This window comes from Aotus nancymaae, unplaced genomic scaffold, assembly GCF_030222135.1.
Source record: "Aotus nancymaae isolate 86718 unplaced genomic scaffold, 86718_ANA_hifiasm-v0.15.2.pri h1tg000028l, whole genome shotgun sequence".
NCBI lineage: Eukaryota > Metazoa > Chordata > Mammalia > Primates > Aotidae > Aotus > Aotus nancymaae.
The window spans coordinates 7,847,368-7,867,975 of record NW_026988441.1 but is presented as its reverse complement, the minus strand read 5'-3'; the positions used below and the strand labels follow the sequence as shown (position 1 = coordinate 7,867,975).

At 50.4% G+C, this 20,608-nt stretch overlaps 1 protein-coding gene across 1 annotated transcript; it reads left to right on the top strand.

Moving 5' to 3' along the window:
• Window positions 1-3,782: 3,782 nt before the first annotated feature.
• C5AR1 (complement C5a receptor 1) lies at window positions 3,783-20,608 on the top strand. The gene is made up of 2 exons (XM_012446776.2): window positions 3,783-3,865; window positions 18,340-20,608. Exons 1-2 carry the CDS (start codon window positions 3,863-3,865, stop codon window positions 19,378-19,380), a joined length of 1,044 nt encoding a protein of 347 aa, XP_012302199.1. The 5' UTR covers window positions 3,783-3,862; the 3' UTR covers window positions 19,381-20,608.

The following is a 20,608-nucleotide window of genomic DNA, read 5'->3' as shown; positions in this document are numbered from 1 at the left end:
GCCGGAATAATTGTCTGCTTTTTTCTTTTCTTTTCTTTTCTTTTTTCCCTTTGAGATGGAGTCTTGCTCTGTAGCCCAGGCTGGAGTGCAGTGGAAAAAACTCGGCTCACTGCAACCTCCACCTTCCTGGTTCAAGCAGTTCTTGTGCCTCAGCCTCCTAAGTAGCTGGGACTACAGGCATGTACCACCACACCCAGCTAATTAATGTATTTTTAGTAGAAATAGGGTTTTGCCATGTTGGCTAGGCTGATCTCGAACTCCTGACCTCAGGTGATCCGCCTGCCTAGGCCTCCCAAAGTGCTGCGACTACAGGCATGAGCCACCCGTGCCCAGCCCTGGTGTTTTAAGCCCACATTTTATGCTAGTTGGTTACAGCAGCCACAGGAAGGTAATCTAGGCTCCTTCCTCACCCCAGGCTCTAGCAGGTGTGTTAGAGCAGGGGTCCCCATCCCCAAGCCCCTGGGCTGCTCACCTGCACGGGTCCATGGCCAGTTAGGAACTATGTGGCATAGCAGGAGGTGACCAGCACGAGAGAGAGCAAAGTTTCATCTGTATTTACAGCCATGCCCCTTTGCTCATATTACTGTGGAGCTCCGCCTCCTGTTAGATCAGCAGTGGTATTAGGTTCTCACAGCGTAACCGGGGACAGGGGCAGGCTGCAGGGGCATTCCAAAGAGTCTCACTCTTCCCCGATGGGCTGTGTTTTTTTCCAGGTCCTTGGGCTTTCACTCACCCAAGAATGGGGAGGAGACCCAGGCGGTGTGGTAATATTGTTCAAGTAAATATCAGACCCAAAGAGCTTTGCAGAAAAGTGATTTATTAGGCAGAGAGAGAGACAGAAGGCGGGGGGAAGAGAGAGAGAGAGAGAGAGAGAGCGCGAGCCAGCGAGCTCCCACGCTGTCGTGGCAGGGGATCCGGAGATGGAGTCCATATAGGTAAGGGAGTGGCGGGATTTTAACCTCGAAGTTACTCCCGCCCCATTCAAGTTCTCGTCCAGTGAGAGGAGCTTTTCCAGACTTCCTCTGGAGTGATTGATCTTGGGACTCTGATGCTGGATTGGTTGCCTGGCTCGCAATAGCGCCCCTCCTTCCAAGGCTTTTGGCGGGCTTTTTAAACAAAGGAAGCTCACCTGGGCTGTCTACCTTCTGCTGTGGGAAAGTTAGACCAAGAACTCTAGGCTCCCGGATGCGGGGGCGGAGAGAGGTGTGGTGCCGGGAAGCTCTTGCCTTTGAAACCACGCCCCCTGTAGTCCCTCAATAAGAGCATGAACCCTATTGTGACTGCGCATTCGGGGGATGTAGACTGCACACTCCTTATGAGAATCTAGTGATGATGATCTATCACTGGGAGCCTCTAGTTACAGGAAAACAAGGTCAGAGGTTCCACGGATTCTACATTATGGTGATTTGTATAATTTCCCTCCCCTCCCCTCCCCTCCCCTCCCCTCCCCTCCTCTCCTCTCCCTTTCTTTTCTTTCTCTCTTTCCTTTTTTTCCTTTCTCTCTTTCCTTCTTTTTTTCCTTTCTCTTTTTTTTTTTTTTTTTTTTTGAGACAGAGTTTCACTCTTGTTACCCAGGCTGGAGTGCAATGGCGCGATCTCGGCTCACCGCAACCTCCGCCTCCTGGGTTCAGGCAATTCTCCTGCCTCAGCCTCCTGAGTAGCTGGGATTACAGGCACGCACCACGATGCCCAGCTAAATTTTTTTTTGTATTTTTAGTAGAGACGGGGTTTCACCATGTTGACCAGGATGGTCTCGATCTCTTGACCTCGTGATCCACCCTCCTCGGCCTCCCAAAGTGCTGGGATTACAGGCGTGAGCCACCGCGCCTGGCCTTCTTTCTTTTTTTTGATGTAGTTTCACTCTTGTTCCCCAGGAGTGCAATGGTGCAATTTCAGCTCACTGCAACCTCTGCCTCCCAGGTTCAAGCAATTCTCCTGCCTCAGCCTCTGCCTCCCGAGTAGCTAGGATTATAGGGGCATGCCACCACACCTGGCTAATTTTGTATTTTTAGTAGAGATGGGGTTTCTCCACGTTGGTCAGGCTGGTCTTGAACTCCCAACCTCAGATGATCTTCCCTCCTCGGCCTCCCAAAGTGCTGGGATTATAGGTGTGAGCCACTGCACCCAGCCATAATTATTTCATTATCTATTACAATGTAACAATGATAGAAAGTACATCATAAATGTAATACGCTTGAATCATTCCGAAATCATCTCCCACCACCTCTGGCTTGTAGAAAAATTGACTTCCACAAAACCAGTCCTTGGTGCCAAAAAGTTGGGGACCATGGTCTTAGAGAACCCAGAATGAAACTGGAGAGGGTCAAGTGTGGACCCATTTTCAAGACGGAGATAGTTGTGGCTTATGGAGTGGGGGTTAGTGCCATCTTCTATTGCCAACTTCATAACCCTAGAAGGAAGATTTTTTTTTTCTTGAGATGGAGTCTCGCTATCGTCAGCCTGGGCTAGAGTGCAATGGCACGATCTCGGCTCACTGCAACCTTTGCCTCCCGGGCTCAAGTAATTCTCCTATCTCAGCCTCCTGAGTAGCTGGGATTATAGGCATCCATCACCATGCCTGGCTAATTTTTGTATTTTTAGTAGAGATGGGGTTTCACCATGTTGGCCAGACTGGTCTTGAACTCCTGACCTCAGGTGATCCTCTCTCAGCCTCCCAAAGGGTTGGGATTATAGGCATGAGCCATTGCACTTGGCCCTAGAAGGAGGCTTTTTTTTTTTTTTTTTTTTTTTTCCAGGTGGAGTCTCACTCACTCAGGCTGGAGTGCAGTGGCATGATCTCAGCTCACTGCAACCTCTGTCTCCCGGGTTCAAGTGATATTCCTACCTCAGCCTCCTGAGTAGCTGGGACTGCAGCCACGTGCCACCACGCCTGGCTAATTTTTTATTTTTATTTTTTGTATTTTTAGTAGAGCTGGGGGTTTCACCACGTTCTTCAGTCTGGTCTCGAACTCCTGACCTCATGATCCACCCTGCTTGGCTTCCCAAAGTGCTGGGATTACAGGTGTGAGCCATCGCACCAGGCAGAAGGAAGATTTAACAGTAAAGTACACCCAAACACTGGGCTACCTTTGCAGACTTGCTTGGCCTCTCTGGGCCTCAAATCAGTCCTGTTGGGAGGCTAAGGGGTCACGATCTCTGCTTTCTTGAATCCCAAGGGAGGGTTTTAAGCCAACTGTATTCCTCAGCTTTTCCCCAGAAGCCCGGGGCCTCAGGAGGAAAGAGAGAGATGGCTCCTGCTTGGGCGCAGTGGCTCACACCTGTAATTCCAGCACTTTGGAAGATCAAGGCGGGTGATTGCCTGAGCTCAAGAGTTCATGTCCAGCCTGGCCAACGTAGTGAAACCCCATCTTTAGTAAAAATACAAAAAATTAGCCAGGATGATACATACCTGTAATCCCAGCTACTCGGGAGTCTGAGGCAGGAGAATCGCTTGAACCCAGGAGGCAGAGGTTGCAGTGAGCCGAGGTTGCACCACTGCACTCCAGCCTGGGCAACAGGGCAAGACTCTGTCTCAAAAAACAAACAAACAAACAAACGAGAGAGACAGAGATGGCCCCAGATAGAGAAACTGAGGCCCGGAGAGGGGGCTGAGCTAGCACAGGAACTCCCTCGGTTTTCCAAGCGCAGCCCTCCCTTCTCTGCCTGGGAGGAGGTGGTTAGAGTCCCCTGGGTGTGTGCCCCACAGAGGGAGCTCCAGCCTCAGTGCCCAGGGTGCAGACCAATGAGAGCCCCAGAGAGAAAGACGGTCATTTCCTCCCTGCATCTTCCCTCAGGGCTTTAAAAACCACAGCCCTGGGGTGGGAGGGACCTTCCATCCTCAGGGAGCTGAGAAGACCAGAACATGGTGAGTCTCGAAGGGCATGGGAGCAGGAAGCTTTGCCCTGGGTCCCTCCCATCTCTGCTCTCCGGAGCCCTTCTCTTCCCCAACTCTCACCATCAACGCTGTCTGCCTCTCCCTTTCCTTCCTCTCTCTCTCCATCTTCCACCTGCCTCTTTCCCTGTCTCCCACATCCCAGCCTGTCACGCGCCAGGGCCGGGATGTGGCCATGGGAGTAAGATTGTTGAGACTGGGGGAGCCATAGCGACCTCACAGGGCTGGGGTCCTGAGAAGATTCCCCGGGGGAGGGACCTTTGAGTTGGGTCTTGTAAGGTGACTAAGCACTTGCAGCCAGGCACGATGGCTCACGCCTGTAATCCCAGCACGTTGGGAAACCAAGGTGGGAGTATCCCTTGAGGCCAGGAGTTCGAGACCAGCCTGGCCAACATAGTGAGACCCCATCTCTATTTTTTAAAAAGAGAATTCCACAAGTGAAGAAATCTCCACTCACTGCAACCTCCGCCTCCGGGGTTCAAGCAATTTTTCTGGCTCAGTCTCCCGAGTAGCTGGGACTGCAGTCACTCGCCACCACACCTGGCTAATTTTTTGTATTTTAATAGAGATGGGGTTTCACCGTGTTGGCCAGGATGGTCTCAATCTCCGGACCTCATGATCTGCCTGCTTCGGCCTCCCAAAGAGCTGGGATTACAGGTGTGAGCCACCGCACCCGGCCAGATATTCCTTTCTTTTTTGACTTGGGGTCTTGCTCTGTTGCCCAGGCTGGAGTGCAGTGACACCATCATAGCTCACTGCAGCCTTGAACTCCCAGGCTCAAGCGATCTTCCCACTTCAGCCTCCTGAGTAGCTGGGACGCCCGGCACACACCACTATGTCCGGCTAGTTTTTAAATTTTTATTGCTATAGTGATGGGTTCTTGCTATGTTGCCAGGGCTGGTCTCGAACTCCTGGCCTCAAGCCATCCTCCCACTTTGGCCCCTCAAAACTCTGGGATTACTGGCATGAGGCCATTGTGCCTGGTTTCAGATGTTTTGTATGATAGGGATGGGGAAACTGAGGCCCAAGCAGGTGCAGAGATGTCTGGGGACCCTCCGTGGTTGGTGGCAGAACCAGGTTATGCCATGGGTCCTGGGAGTGTCAGAGGGAATGCACCCCAGGCTAAATGAGGGTCCCCTGTCATCCCTGCGTCCGGAGGTCTGGGCACCGAGCCAGCAGAGCTGCGATTCAGCACCTGCTCTAACACAGGCGCTCGCTTGCCTTCATCTGCGAGAAAGAGGAAACGGAAGACGATTTGGATGGACCGGGGAGGGGTGTGATGTTGCTTCATTCCTGCATCCCACCCTTGAGATCCGACTTGGGCAAACAGGATGCTGCTGCTGCTTTTTTTTTCTTTCCAGAATGTATTCCAAAGTACCTAAGGCTACTTGGTAAAAACCTCATTCTCCCTGCTCACCTCAGAGCCTCTGATTCCTCTTCCCTTCTCTTTTTTTTTGAGACTGAGTTTTGCTCTTGTCACCCAGGCTGGAGTGTAATGGTGCGATCTCTGCTCACTGCAACCTCCACCTCCCGGGTTGAAGCAATTCTCCTGCCTCAGCCTCCCGAGTAGCTGGGATTACAGGCACGCACCACCACGCCCGGCTAATTTATTGTATATTTAGTAGAGACAGGGTTTCAACATGTTGGCCAGGCTGGTCTTGAAATCCTGGCCTCAGGTGATCCACCCACGTTGGTCTCCCAAAGTGCTGGGATTACAGGTGCGTGCCACCACTCCTGACCCTCTGACTCCTTTTCATTGCCCCCTCCACTACTCAGAAGCAACGATGGGATGCCACTTTGTGGTGGATCTTTCCAGAAACAGTCTGCAGATGCCTGAGAGCACAGATGTTTAGGGAACAAAGTAAGGACTAGTGTGATTCGGGGAACCCCAAAAGCGAGCTCAGCTTCTGTCTCTACTGTGAACTAGCTGCAGAGATCTGTCCTGTCTGTGCTTCTCTCTCCTTATCTTTTTTTTTTTTTTTAATTATACCTTTAAGTTCTGGGACACATGTGCAGAACGTGCAGGTCTGTTACACAGGTATACACGTGCATGGTGGTTTTCTGCACCCATCACCCCATCATCTACGTAAGCTATTTCTCCTAATGCTCTCCCTCCCCTAGCCCCCTACCCTCCAACAGGCCCCAGTGTGTGATGTTCCCCTCCCTGTGTCCATGTGTTCTCATTGTTCAGCTCCCACTTATGAGTGAGAACATGCAGTGTTTGGTTTTCTGTTCCTGTGTTAATTTGCTGAGAATGATGGTTTTCGGCTTCATCCATGTCCTGGCAAAGGACATGAACTCACTCTTTGTTATGGCTTCATCTTTTTTGTTTTTTGAGACAGTGGTTTGCTCTTGTTGCCCAGGCTGGAGCGTAGTGATGAGATCTCACTCAGCTCACTGCAACCTCTGCCTCCTGGGTTCAAGCGATTCTCCTGCCTCAGCCTCCCGAGTATCTGGGACTATAGATGCCTGCCACCATGCCTGGCTAATTTTTGTGTTTTTAGTAGAGATGGGGTTTCACCATGTTGGCCAGGCTGGTCTTGAAGTCCTAGCCTCAAGCAATCTTCCCACCTCAGCCTCCCAAAGTGCTGGGATTACAGGCGTGAGCCACTGCGCCCGGGCTCCTTCTCCTTGTCTTTAAGGTGAGGATAATACTAGAACCCACATCGTAGGCTAGTTGAGAGAATTGAATGAGCTAAGGCATGAAAAGTTCTTGTAACAGTACCTGGCATACAGTTGGCGCTCAATGTGGGTGACATTTCTGTCCTTTCCCAGACTTGCAAATAGCAGTATGTTTTGTACAGTACCACACCTGGCTTTTTTCATGACTAACATACAGTATTATTAACTAGCATTTATTGATAGCTTACAGCATACCAGAGGCAATGTATGAAGGCATCCCTGAAACATCTTTGAGGAAGGTACTCCATTCCCGTGTATATCAAGGGAGTTGCCTCCTCCTCCTCCTTTTTTTTGGTTTTTGGAGACAGGGTCTACTGAGGCTTCTCACCTCCGCCTCCTGAGCAGATGGCTGCAGGTGCATGCCGCCACACTCAGCTAGATTGAAAACTTTTTGTAGAGGTGGGATCTTGCCGTGTTGACGAGACTGGTGCTTCTTTCTTGCTTTCTTTCATCAGCTGAGTAATACGCCAATAGGAGGTTTCATCCCCTGTCAATGGAAATGTAGGTTTCTTCCAATATTTGGTCTTTTTTTTTTTTTTCTTTTTGAGATGGAGTCTTGCTCTGTTGCTCAGGCTGGAGGGCAGTGGTATAATCTTGGCTCAGAGCACCTCTGACTCCTGGATTCTGGGGATTCTCCTGCCTCAGCCTCCCAAATAGCTGATATTACAGGTGCATGCCACCACACACAGCTAATTTTCAATTTTTTTTAGTAGAGACAGGGTTTCACCATGTTGGCCAGGTTGGTTTCGAACTCCTGACCTTGTGATGCTCCTGCCTCGGCTTCCCAAAGTGCTGGGATTACAGGCATGAGTCATCACGCCTGGCATTTTTTTTTTTTTTTTTTTTTTTTTTTTTTGAGATAGGGTCTCTCTGTCATGCTGGCTGTAGTGCATCATGGCTCACTGCAGCCTCAACCTCCATGGGCTTGGGTGATCCTCCCACTTCGGCATCCTAAGTAGCTGGGACTATAGGCATGCACCACCATACCAGGCTAATTTTTATATTTTTGTAGAGATGGCGTCTCACTATGTTGCCCAGGTTGGTCTGAAACTCCTGGGCTCAAGTGATCCGCCTGCCTCAGTCTCCCAGAATGTTAGGATTACAGGCATGAGCCACTACGCCCGGCCCAATATTCACTCTTTAAAACCTAACTGTACTTCTGCTCACATCTTTGGACCAATGATTCGGTTTCTAGAATTACAAAATCTGATTCTCAGGGATGGGCAACCTCCCTCCCTCCTTCCCTCTCTTCCCCTTCCTTCTCCTCCCCTCCCCTCCCCTCTCCTCCTTCTCCTGCCCTCCCCTCCTTCCCCTCCCCCTTCCCCTCCCTCTGTTGCCTTCCCCTCCCCCCCTCCGTCCCTCCCTTCCCTTCCTTCCTTTTTTCCTTCCTTCCCTTCTTCCTTCCTTCTCTCCTTCCTTTCTTCCTCCTTTCTCTCTTTTCTTTCTTTTTCTTTTTTTTTTTTTTGAGACAGAGTCTTGCCCTGCCACCCAGGCTGGAGTGCAGTGGCATGATCTCAGCTCACTGCAACCTCCGCCTCCCAGGTTCAAGCAATTCTCTTGCTTCAGCCTCTCAGGCAGTTGGGATTACAGGCGTGAGCCTCTGCACCTGGCCTCACCCTAGATCTGGGGGGTCTTTCCACATCATTATATAAACAACTTCCTCATTCTTTTTGGTTTTTTTTCTTAATTGTTTTGTAGAGATAGGGTGTTGCTATGCCCAGGCTGATCTTGAACTCCTGGGCTCAAGCAATCCCCCTGTATCAGCCTCCCAAAGTGCTAGGATTACAGGCATGAGCCACTGCACCTGGCCAACTTTTTCATTCTTTTTGATGGCTGTATAGTATTCCGTTGCCTGGATGTACCATCATCAACTTAGCCAGTCCCCTCTCTCTGGACACTCCATTATTTCCAGTCTTTGGAGAGGTCCTGCAGGGGCAAAACTTTGCAAGCCATTTGCATCTGACAGTCCTGGAAACCACGGGATGTTAGAATCAGCATCTTTTCTGAAGTCAGCCAGAGGAAAGGACGGAGTGAGCTCATGCAAGGAAAGGAGCTTTGTCAGCTGACAAGGGAATGACAAGGCAATGTCAGGGTACAGGGTGGGGACGCGGCCCTTAGGAGAGTCTGAGTCATTCTGCAGCCAAGGATTGTGGGCACTTGTGAAATCAGCAGAGGCAAAAGTGACCTTCATGTGTCACAGCCAAGGGTGACATTCAAAATATTTAACAATGTGCCGAAGTGCAGAGGCCCCCTGGGCAGGGTCTAGGGCTTCCTGCTGCACCCAGCATTAACTCTTTAGTGATATGAGTATGGGGACCTGGAGTGCGGGTGTCCCAGATAGAAAACAGGAAGTTAGGGTGCTGGAAGGGGGAATAGCAGAAGCGGTTGGCTGAGGGCTGGGGCTGTTTACCAATGAAAATATTTTAAAAAAGTTAACCTTCTATTTGGAAATATTTTCAGACTTATAGAAAAATGACAAGAATGAAACAGACTCATATACATGTAAATTTTACCCAGACTCTCCAAATTTATCTATCTCTCCATTATCCATCCATCCATCCATCCATCTATCCTTCTATCCATCCATCATTATGTAGCTATCTTTTTTTTTTTTTTTTTTGAGACAGAGTCTTGCTCTGTCACCCAGGCTGGAGTGCAGTGGTGCAATCTTGGCTCACTGCAACCTCCACCTCCCGAGTTGAAGGGATTCTCCTGCCTCAGCCTCCCAAGTAGCTGGGATTACAGGCAGGCACCACCATGCCCAGCTAATATCTTTGTACTTTTAGTGGAGACGGGGTTTTGCTATGTTGGCCAGGCTGATCTCAATCTCCTGACCTCAAGTGATCTGCCCTACTTGGCCTCCCAAAGTGCTAGCACATTATCTATCTATCTATCTGTCTATCTATCCGTCTATCTATCTATCTGTCTATCTGTCTATCTGTCTGTCTGTCTGTCTATCCACCATCTATCTCCCAATCACATATATATCCATTGTCTGTCAATCATCTGTCTATCCATCATCCATGCATCCACTCATTTACCTATTCATTATCCATCCATCCACCCATCCATCCATTTATATCTATCCATCTTTCTATCTTTTTTTATTTTTGAGACAGAGTCTTGCTCAGCCCAGGCTGGAGTGCCATGGCCCAATCTCAGCTCACTGTAACCTCCACCTCCTGGGTTCAAGTGATTCTCCTGCCTCAGCCTCCCAAGTAGCTTGGATTACAGGTGTGAGCTGACATGCTGGCTAATTTTTGTATTTTCAGTAGAGATGGGGTTTCACCACGTTGGCCAGGCTGGTCTTGAACTCCTGACTTCAGGTGATCCATCCACCTTGTCCTCCCAAAGTGCTGGGATTGCAGGCGTGAGCCACCGCGCCCGGCCACAAAACCTTTTTATACCCCAGATAGAAACCCCACACTTGTTAATGCTCGCTCCCCACTCCCCACTCCCCAGCCCCTGGCAACTGCCAATCTACTTTCTACCTCTATGGATTTGCCTATTCTGGACGTTTCATAGAAATGGAATCGTACACCATGTGGCCTTTGGTGACTGGCTTCCTTCACTTAGCCTCATGCTTTCAAGACTCATCACACTGTAGCACGTGTCGGCACTCCCTTTTCATGGCTGAGTAATATTCCCCTACGTGGCTGGACCGCACCTTTGTCATCCACTCATTAGCGGATACTGACATCTTTCAGCAATTTACTCATGGGTATGATTCTACCAGTAAATGCCCACTGACCATAGCCTGGCTAGCCTTGGGACGGGCAATGAAAGGGAACTAGAAATTAAAGCAGTGTCTCAGGCCAGTTGTCCTGGCGCTTGAGGAGGCGAGGCTACGAATTTGAGGCCTGCCTGGGCAACATTGAAAAACAGAAAAAAAGAGGCCAGGTGAGGTGGCTCACGCCTGTAATCCCAGCGCTTTGGGAGGCTGAGACAGGTAGATCACAGGGTCGAGAGACTGAGACCATCCTGGCCAACATGGTGAAGCCCCGTCCCTACTAAAAATAAAAAAATCTGATGGGCATGGTGGCGGTCACCTGTAGTCCCAGCTACTCAGGAGGCTGAGGCAGGAGACTCGCTTGAACCCAGAGGTGGAGGTTGCAGTGAGCTGAGATTGCGCCACTACGCTCCAGCCTGGGGAACAGAGCAAGACTATGTCTCAGAAAAACAAAAACAAAAAACAAAAATTAGCTGGGTGTGGTGGTGCACAACTGTAGTCCTAGCTACTCAAGAGGCTGAGGCAGGAGGATTGCTTGAGCTGGAGGGGTCGAGGTGACAGTGATCCATGATCGCACACTGCAACATGGTGTCTGGCAACAGATCAAGACCCTGACTCCAAAAAAAAAAAAAAAAAAAAGAGGCCAGGTGCAGTGGCTCACCCCTGTAATCTCAGCACTTTGGGAGGCGGAGGTGGGTGGATTCCCTGAGCTTAGGAGTTCGAGACCAGCCTGGTCAACATGGTGAAACCCCATTTCTACTAAAATACAAAAAATTGGCTGTGCGTGGCAGCGGGTGCCTATAGCCCAGCTACTCGGGAGGCTGAGGCAGGAGAATCGCTTGAACCCAGGAGGCGGAAGTTGCGGTGAGCTGAGATCATGTAACTACACTCCAGCCTGGGTGACAGAGCGAGACTCTGTCTCCAGAAAAAAAAGAAATATAAAGAGTGTGGCTGGGCGTGGTGATTCATACCTGTAATCCCAGCACTGCAGGAGACCAAGGCGGAAGGATTGCTTGAGCCCAGAAGTTCGAGACCAGCCTGGAGAACACAGTGAGACCTCCTCTTTACAAAAAATTGAAAATTAGCTGGGCATAGTAGTATATACCTATAGTCCTGGATGCTTGGGAGGCTGAGGCAGGAGGACCGTGTGAGCCTGAGAAGTTGAGGCTGCTGTAAGCTGAGATCGCACCCCTGAGCTTCAGCCTGGGTGACAGAGTGAGACCCTGCCTCAAAAAAAAAAAGTTCAGAGATGTGGATCTGAGCTCTTCAATAATCAAAGTATTGACAAATACTAATAGCAGTGGCTGCCACCCCTTGTCCCCTTCTCTGTGTCAGGCACTGTGCTAGGTGCTTCGGCATTTTTCATCTTATTCGGGGTGAGTGTTTTTTTTTTTTTGAGACAGAGTCTTACTGTGTTGCCCAGGCTGGAGTGCAGTGGTGTGATCTCAGCTCACTGCAGCTGAGATCCGCCTCCCGGGTTCAAGCGATTCTTCTGCCGCAGCCTCCCGAGTAGCTGGGATTACAGGTGCCTGCCACTGCGCCTGGCTGATATTTTTGTAGTTTTAGTAGAGACGGTGTTTCACTATCTTGGCCAGGCTGGTCTTGAACTCCTGACCTCGTGAGCCACCCGCCTAAGCCTCCCAAAGCGCTGGGATCTCAGGTGTAAGCCACTGAGGTGGGCCTGAGGTGAGTGTTTTCAAGGTATAAAACCCTGTCTGCAAATTCAAATATTTAGAGCTGCAAATCCAGCGTTCAGTATTTCCATCATGATTTCTATTCCTTGCTGTCCCCTTTTCTCTGGTTGGTGTCAAAGTGGCCTTCAGGATTGCGCTAGCTCCGTGGGTCGCAGAACTCCCCCCTTAGAAATGGTCGGGGGCAGCCTGTCTGGTTTGCGTCCTGGCTTGTATGGGTCCACATCCTGTCTGCATGACCTGGAACTGGCTCTGGTGCCTCCTGCTTCTTTTTCTTTTCCTTTTTTTTTGAGACAGAGTCTCGCTCTGTCGCCCAGGCTGGAGTGCAGTGGTGTAATCTCGGATCACTGCAACCTCTGCCTCCTGGGTCCAAGCAATTCTCCTGCCTCAGCCTCCTGAGTAGCTGGGATTACAGGCACCCGCCACCACACCCAGCTAATTTTTGTATTTTTAGTAGAGACAGGTTTCACCATGTCTGTCAGGCTGGTCTCAAACTCCTGACCTCGTGATCCTCCTGCCTCAGCCTCCCAAAGTGCTGGGATTACAGGTGTGAGTCATCACCCCTGGCTTTTTTTTTTTCTCTTTTTTTGAGATGGAGTCTCACTCTGTCACCCAGGCTAGACTGCAGCGTCGTGATCTCGGCTCACTGCAACCTCCGCCTTCCGGGTTCAATTGATTCTCCTGCCTCAGCCTCCTGAGTAGCTGCCACAACAGATGCCCACCACCATGCCCGGCTAATTTTTGTATTTTTAGTAGAAATGGGATTTCACTGTGTTGGCCAGGCTGGTCTCGAACTCCTGACCTCAGGTGATCTGCCCACCTTAGCCTCCCAAAGTACTGAGGTTACAGGTGTGAGCCACCACACCCAGCCTGAAATGGGCTTATTAATAGAACCTCCTTGTAGGTTGTGATCAGGATCGAAAGAGCAAATTCCATGCTGCACACATAGTAGGTGCTCAGTAAGTACTGGCTGCTTTCAGACGATCACTAGGTGCCCTGACGGGTGCTTTGCTGCAGTGTTTGGTGACTCTGGGCACAGATTTCGCCCATAAGGCTTTCTGTAGTCCATCTGCCATGGACTGCAGGCTTGCTTTCTTTCTTGGGTGTGTGACAGTTTCCGGCAGCTCTGTCTGGGAAGAAGTGGTTAGGATCTTTCTGTTCTTTTTTTTTTTTTTTGAGACAGAATCTTACTCTGCTGCCCAGGCTGGAGTGCAATGGGGCTATCTTGGCTCACTGCAACCTCTGCCACCCACATTCAAGCAATTCTCCTGCTTCAGCCTCCTGAGTAGCTGGGATTACAGGCGCCCACCACCACACCTGGCTAATTTTTGCATTTTTAGTAGAGACAGGGTTTTACCATGTTGGCCAGGCTGGTCTTGAACTGTTGACCTCAGGTGATCCACCCTCCTCGGCCTCCCAAATTGTTGGGATTACAGGCGTGAGCCACCACATATATCCAACTTACTTTATTTATTTATTTTTTTGAGATGGGATCTGGCACTGTTGCCCAGGCTAGAGTACAGTGGTGCAATCTCAGCTCACTGCAACCTCTACCTCCTGGGTTCCAGGGATTCTCCTGGTTCAGCCTCCCAGGTAGCTGGGACTACAGGTGCACGCCATTTTTTTTGTATTTTCAGTAGAGGCAGGGTTTCACCATGTTGCCCAGGCTGGTCTCGAACCCTGACCCAAGTGATCCAGCTGCCTCGGCCTCCCAAATTGTTGGGATTGCAGGCATGAGCCACTGTACCTGGCCTGTTCTTTATTTTATTTTATTATGGAAAGTTTCAAACGCATAAAAATGAAGAGAATATTAGAAACCCCTACGTATCTATGACTGCCATTCCTAGTCATCTACAGCCCTGCCCACCTCCCTCCCTCTGTTCCTCTCTCCTTTCTTCCTCCCTAATTCCCTCCTCCCTCCTTTGTTTTTTCTTTCTTCCACCTTTCTCCCTTTCACCCTTCCTCCCTCCTCCCTCTCTCCCTCTTCCCTTCCTTCCTCCCTCCTTCCCTCTTCTCCTCTCTCTCTCTCTCTCTAGTTACTCCTTTTGCTGGAGTGTTTTTCGTGGAGTCCTAATTAGGGAAAAGGAGTCAGGCTGGCGGGACCGAGGGAAAGCAAAAAGAGGAAGCCAATAAACTGCACATCTGCCTTTCATCATGGTCCGGGACACACAGCTCTCCTGCGCAAATAACTCCCAATTCTCCTGTGCCCAGCTATCGCCAGACACTCAGCTAATAGAAAAATGCAAGTGAGCTTGCTGCAACCTTGGTGTTACTGATATGGCACAAAGCCCTTTTCACACACGGCACAAGCACCATCCTGTAAGATCACCAGCGAGGCTTCGTCTCTCAGCAGTTAGCTCCTCTTGCTGACATGCCCGTTGCCCTCTTGCAACGTATTTTCCTACTTTCTCTCATAAACCTGCTTTCCTTTTTTTTTTTTTTTTTTGAGACAGAGTCTTGCTCTGTCACCAGGCGCTAGGCTGGAGTACAGTGGCACAATCTCGGCTCACTGCGATCTCTGCCTCCTGGGTTCAAGCATTTCTCCTGCCTCAGCCTCCTGAGTAGCTGGGACTGCAGGCGCACGCCACCACGCCCAGCCAATTTTTGTATTTTTTAGAAGAGACGGGGTTTCAGCATGTTGCCCAGGATGGTCTCTAACTCCTGGGCTCAAGCAATCCTCCCACCTTGGCCTCCCAAGTGCTGGGATCACAGGTGTGAGCCACAATGCTTGGCCAGAAAAATCTGTTTCTCATTCCTCCTCGTGTCTTCCTCCGGCTGCCCTCGGACACTTTGTTCAGGGTTGGCACTGTGATCCCACAATCAATCTTAGTGTCTCAAGAAGAGAGACAATTGGACGTTCGGTGCCTTTGATGTGAGGCAGCAGGAAAGACACAGAACCATCTATGAAGTAATTCTTGCAAAAAAAAAAAATTGAACCTAAATTAGTCAAAGTTCTACATCTCAAACTACCACTTCACAGGAAAGCCAGGGGAGAGAGGAAGACTACACCTAAAAAATCGGCAAAACCTACTTGAAATTGATCACTCCTAATGGCTTAGGGTTTTGAAATGATATCAGTCAGGCCGGGCACGAGGGCTCACACCTGTAATCCAGCACTTTAGGAGGCCGAGGCAGGCGGATCACCTGAGGTCAGGAGTTGGAGACCAGCCTGACCAACATGGAGAAACCCTGTCTCTACTAAAAATACAAAATTAGCCAGGTGTGGTGGTGCATTCCTGTAATCCCAGCTACTTGGGAGGCTGAAGCAGGAGAATCACTTGAACCTGGGAGGCAGAGGTTGCGGTGAACCGAGATGGCGCCATTGCACTCCAGCCTGGGCAACAAGAGCGAAACTCTGTCTCAAAAAACAAAAACAAAAACAAAAACAAATGCTATCAGAACAGATGGGCTGCCTGGCTCTCTGTGGGAGTTAACATGGAGAAAAAGGGAGGCGTGGAGCCGTAGAGGGGCTTGCAGAGGCCACGCAGGCTTCACATAGGGCAGTCAGGATCTGAACCCCAGGGGACGGACTCCAGTGCTCCTAACCCGAGTGCCATCCTGAGCCTGCCGCTACTGGACTTCTGGAGCCTGGGACAAAAGCATTCCCCTAGGCTCATGTGTGTAATCCAGCACTTTGGGAGGCTGAGGCAGGTGGATTATTTGAGGCCAGGAGTTTGAGGCCAACCCTGGCAACATAGCAAGACCCCATCTCTACTAAAAATTAACCAACCTCGGATCACGAGGTCAGGAGATTGAAATCGTCCTGGCCAACATGGTGAAACCCCATCTCTACTGAAATACAAAAAATTAGCTGGGCGTGGTGGCATGCGCCTGTAGTCCCAGCTACTCAGGAGGTTGAGGCAGGGGAATCGCTTGAACCCGGGAGGTGGAGGTTGCAGTGAGCTTAGATTGTGCTGCTGCACTCCAGCCTGGGTGACAGAGCGAGACTCTGTCTCAAAAAAAAAAGAGTCCAGGCATGGTGGCGTGTGCCTGTGGTCATAGCTACTTGGGAGGCTGAGGCGGGAAGATCACTTGAGCCTTGGAGGTCGAGGCTGCAGTGAGCCATGATCTTGCCGCTGCACTCCAGTCTGGGTGACAGAGATCCTGTCTCTAAAAAAAAAATTTTATTTTTGAGATGGAGTCTTGCTCTGGCACCCAGCCTGGAGTATAGTGGCGCAACCTCGGCTCACTGCAACCTCTGCCTCCTGGGTTTAAGTGATTCTCCTGCCTCAGCCTCTGGAGTAGCTGGGATTACAGACGTGCGCCACCACGCCCAACTAATTTTTGTATTTTTTAAAGTAGAGACGGGGTTTCACCATGTTGGCCAGGCTGGTCTTGAACTCCTGACCTCGTGATCCATCTGCCTTGGCCTCCCGAAGTGCTGGAATTACAGGCATGAGCCACCACGCCCGGGTTCTAGAAATTTTTTTTTAATAAATTTTTTTTTTTTTCAAGACAGAATCTCACTCCGTTGCCAGGCACCAGGCTGGAGTGCAGTGGCGCGATCTCGGCTCACTGCAACCTCCGTCTCCTGGGTTCAAGCAATTCTCCTGCCTCAGCCTCCCGAGTAGCTGTGACTACAGGCACGCGCCACCACGCCCAGCTAATTTTTTTGTATTTTTTTAGTAGAGATGGGGTTTCACCATGTTGGCCGGGATGGTCTCGATCTCTTGACCTCACGATCCACCCGCCTCGGCCTCCCAAAGTGCTGGGATTACAGGCGTGAGCCACTGCACCCGGCCTAAATAATATTTTTATACAATCTTTTTTTTTTTTCTTATTTTTTTCTAGTCACCTACAGATGGATTTTATACAATCTTTTAAAGAATCAAAATTAATGCAAAAAATCCATGTGAAAAAAAAAAATCCAAGTTTTGAGTAAAGACGGTCTGTTTTCGTTTGTCTTAGCTCACTGCATTATTGCACAACGGGAACCATGGTTTCCAATCGACAGATGGCTTGCATTCCCTGCCGGCTGGGTTTACGCAGGTTCAGAGTGTGACAAGAGCATGCAATCAGATTGGGCAACACGGGGCTTTATGTATAGTCATGGGTGTTTTGTGGGCATAGGTTCTTTTTCTAAGCTTCATTAACTATTCCTTCTTGGTTCAAACTATGGGAATGGCCGGGTTCGGTGGCTCACACCTGTAATCCCAGCACTTTGGGAGGCCGAAGCGGGTGGGTCACGAGGTCAGGAGTTCAAGAGCAGCCTGGCCAACGTGGTGAAACCCTGTCTCTACCAAAAATACAAATATTAACTAGGTGTGGTGGTGCCCACCTGTAATTCCAGCTACTCGGGAGGCTGAGGCTGGAGAATTGCTTGAACTCAGGAGGTGGAAGTTGCAGTGAGCCAGGATTGTGCCACTGCACTCCAGCCTGGGCAATAGAGTGAGACTCAGCCTTAAAAAATGATAATAATAATAATAATTTAACAAGCAGTGTGTCCTGAATGGGTAGTGGCTACAGCCTTGCAGTAGGGCTGGGCTTTAACTATTAGGTTGCTGGATGGTGGGGAAGCCCAGGGGCTTCGCAGAATGGGACTGAGGGGAGAGGTGGCAGGCTGACAAGGCGCCAAACCAGCATGGAACCCTTTCAATGTCACCCAGGCTGGAGTGCAGTGGTGTGATCTCGGCTCACTGCAACCTCTGCCTCCTCAGCTCAGGTAATTCTCCCACCTCAGCCTCCTGAGTAGCTGGGATTACAAGCACGCACAACCACGCCCAGCTAATTTTTGTATTTTTAGTAGAGGCAGGATTTTGCCATGTTGCCCAGGCTATTCTCGAACTCCTGGGCTCAAGCAATCCGCCCACCTCAGCCTCCCAAAGTGCTGGGATTACAGGCGTGAGCCACAGTGTCCACCTCTCTCTCTCTCTCTATATATATATTTTTTGAAATGAAGTTTCACTCTTGTCGCCTAGGCTGGAGTGCAATGATGCTATCTTGGCTCACTGCAACCTCTATTTCCTGGGTTCAAGTGATTCTCCTGCCTCTGCCTCCCAAGAAGCTGGGATTACAGGTACCCACCACCACGTCTGGCCAATTTTTGTATTTTTAGTAAAGGCAGGATTTCGCCATGTTGGCCAGGCTGGTCTCGAACTCCTGACCTCAGGTGATCTGCCCACCTTGGCCTCCCAAAGTGCTGGGATTATAGGTGTGAGCCTCTGCATCTGCCTCAATATTTTAATACTTGGTGTGACACCCCAGCTGACTCTCAGCCCTCAGCATCCCCATTTCCTAGTGAGAAAAAGCCACAGGGGGGAAATGCCACATGCCCGAGCAGGGACACCCCTCCCCCCGTATGTGTCAGCAGACTCATCCTCTCTGGTCTCTCCTATCCCATGTAGGACCCCTTCATTCATTCCACCCCTGATTATGATTACTCGACTCTGGATCCCGACGTCCCGGTGGATAAGACATCTTACAAGCTGCAGGTTCCAGACATCCTGGCCTTGGTCATCTACGTAGTCGTCTTCCTGGTGGGAGTGCTGGGGAACGCCCTCGTGGTCTGGGTGACAGCATCTGAGGCCAAGCGGAACATCAACGCCATCTGGTTCCTCAACCTGGCGGTGGCCGACTTACTCTCCTGCCTGGCGCTGCCCATCTTGTTCACGTCCATCGTGCAGGAGAACCACTGGCCCTTCGGCAGGACCGCCTGCCGCATCCTGCCCTCCCTCATCCTGCTCAACATGTACGCCAGCATCCTGCTCCTGGCCACCATCAGCGCCGACCGCTTCCTGCTGGTGTTTAACCCCATCTGGTGCCAGAACTTCCGAGGGGCCCACCTGGCCTGGGCGGCCTGCGCCGTGGCGTGGGCCTTAGCCCTGCTGCTGACCATACCCTCCTTCCTCTACCGTGTGGTCCAGGAGGAGTACTTTCCACCGAAGATGGAGTGTGGCGTGGACTATGGCGAGGCCGGCAAACAGCGGGAGCGAGCCGTGGCCATCGTCCGGCTGGTCCTGGGCTTCCTGTGGCCGCTGCTCACACTCACGATCTGTTACACCTTCCTCCTGCTCCGGACGTGGAGCCGCAGGGCCACGCGGTCCACCAAGACGCTCAAGGTGGTGGTGGCGGTGGTGGTCACTTTCTTTATCTTCTGGTTGCCCTACCAGGTGACGGGGATGATAATGTCTTTTGCGGAGCCGCATTCATCCACCTTCATGCAGCTGAAGAAGCTGGACTCCCTGTGTATCTCCTTTGCCTACATCAACTGCTGCATCAACCCCGTCATCTACGTGGTGGCCGGCCAGGGCTTCCAGGCCCGGCTGCGGAGATCCCTCCCCAGCCTCCTCCGGAACGTGTTGACTGAAGAATCCATGGTCAGGGAGAGCAAGTCATTCACGCGCTCCACAGCGGACACTACGGCCGAGAAGAGCCAGGCGGTGTAGGCGATAGCCCTATGGGCCGCTGTGGCTGATGTCCCCTTCCTTCCCGGCCGCTGTCCTTCCGCTTGTTTTCACTCCACTCTTCGTGGGATGGCGTTCTCTTAGCTCTCTAACTCTCCTCCACGCATCCTGCCTTTTCCAGGCTTGTCCCTCCTCTGCCAGCCAAATTCTTCTCATCCTTCCTCACTTGCGAGGTGAACGCTTCCTTCTAGGGAGCATCCCCCTCCCCCGCCGTCTTTCCATCCCAGGCTTTTGAAAAACAAACAGAAACCTGTGTATCTGGGGTACTTCCATATGGCAATAGGTGTGAACAGGGAACTCAGAATACAGACAAATAGATTCTCACTTTTAAACAATGTAATACTCCGCAGGAAAAAAATAAAATAAAATAAAACAATGTAATTATTTTATGAAGAGTTGGAGAAAATGTAACCGGCATCTCCAAAGTTCTTTGGGACAAAACAGAAGTCCATCGGTTATCTAAGCTCATGTAAGTGAGTTGATTTAAAAAAGAAAATTAGGCTGGGCGTGGTGGCTCACACCTGTACTCCAAGCACTTTGGGAGGCCAAGGTGGGTGGATCAGCTGAGGTTGAGAGTTCAAAAGCAGCCTGACCAACATGGTGAAACCCTGTCTTTTTTTAAAAGAAAAAAAAAAGAAAATTAGTCTGGGTTCGGTGGCTCACACCTGTAATCCCAGCACTTCGGGAGGCCGAGGTGGGCAGATCAGCTGAGGTCGGGAGTTCAAAACCAGCCTGACCAACATGGTGAAACCCTGTCTTTTTTAAAAAAAAAAAAAAAGAAAAGAAAAAAAAAAGAAAATTAGGCTGGGTTCGGTGGCTCACACCTGTAATCCCAGCACTTCGGGAGGCCGAGGTGGGCAGATCAGCTGAGGTCAGGAGTTCCAGACCAGCCTGGCCAACATGGTGAAACCACGTCTGTACTAAACATACAAAAAATTAACCGGGCGTGGTGGTGGGTACCTGTAATCCCAGCTACTTGGGAGGCTGAGGCAGGAGAATTGCCTGAACCCAGGAGGCGGAGGTTGCGGTGAGCCGAGATCGCGCCATTGCACTCCAGCCTGGGTATCAACAAGAGCGATACTCCGTCTCAAAAAAAAAAAAAAGAATGTCATTCAGTGGAATCATATAGTATGTAACCCTTTTTGAGCTTTAAAAAAAAAAACAGTATGCGTGACTTTAATGATGAAAATAAAAATAATGAATATTGAAA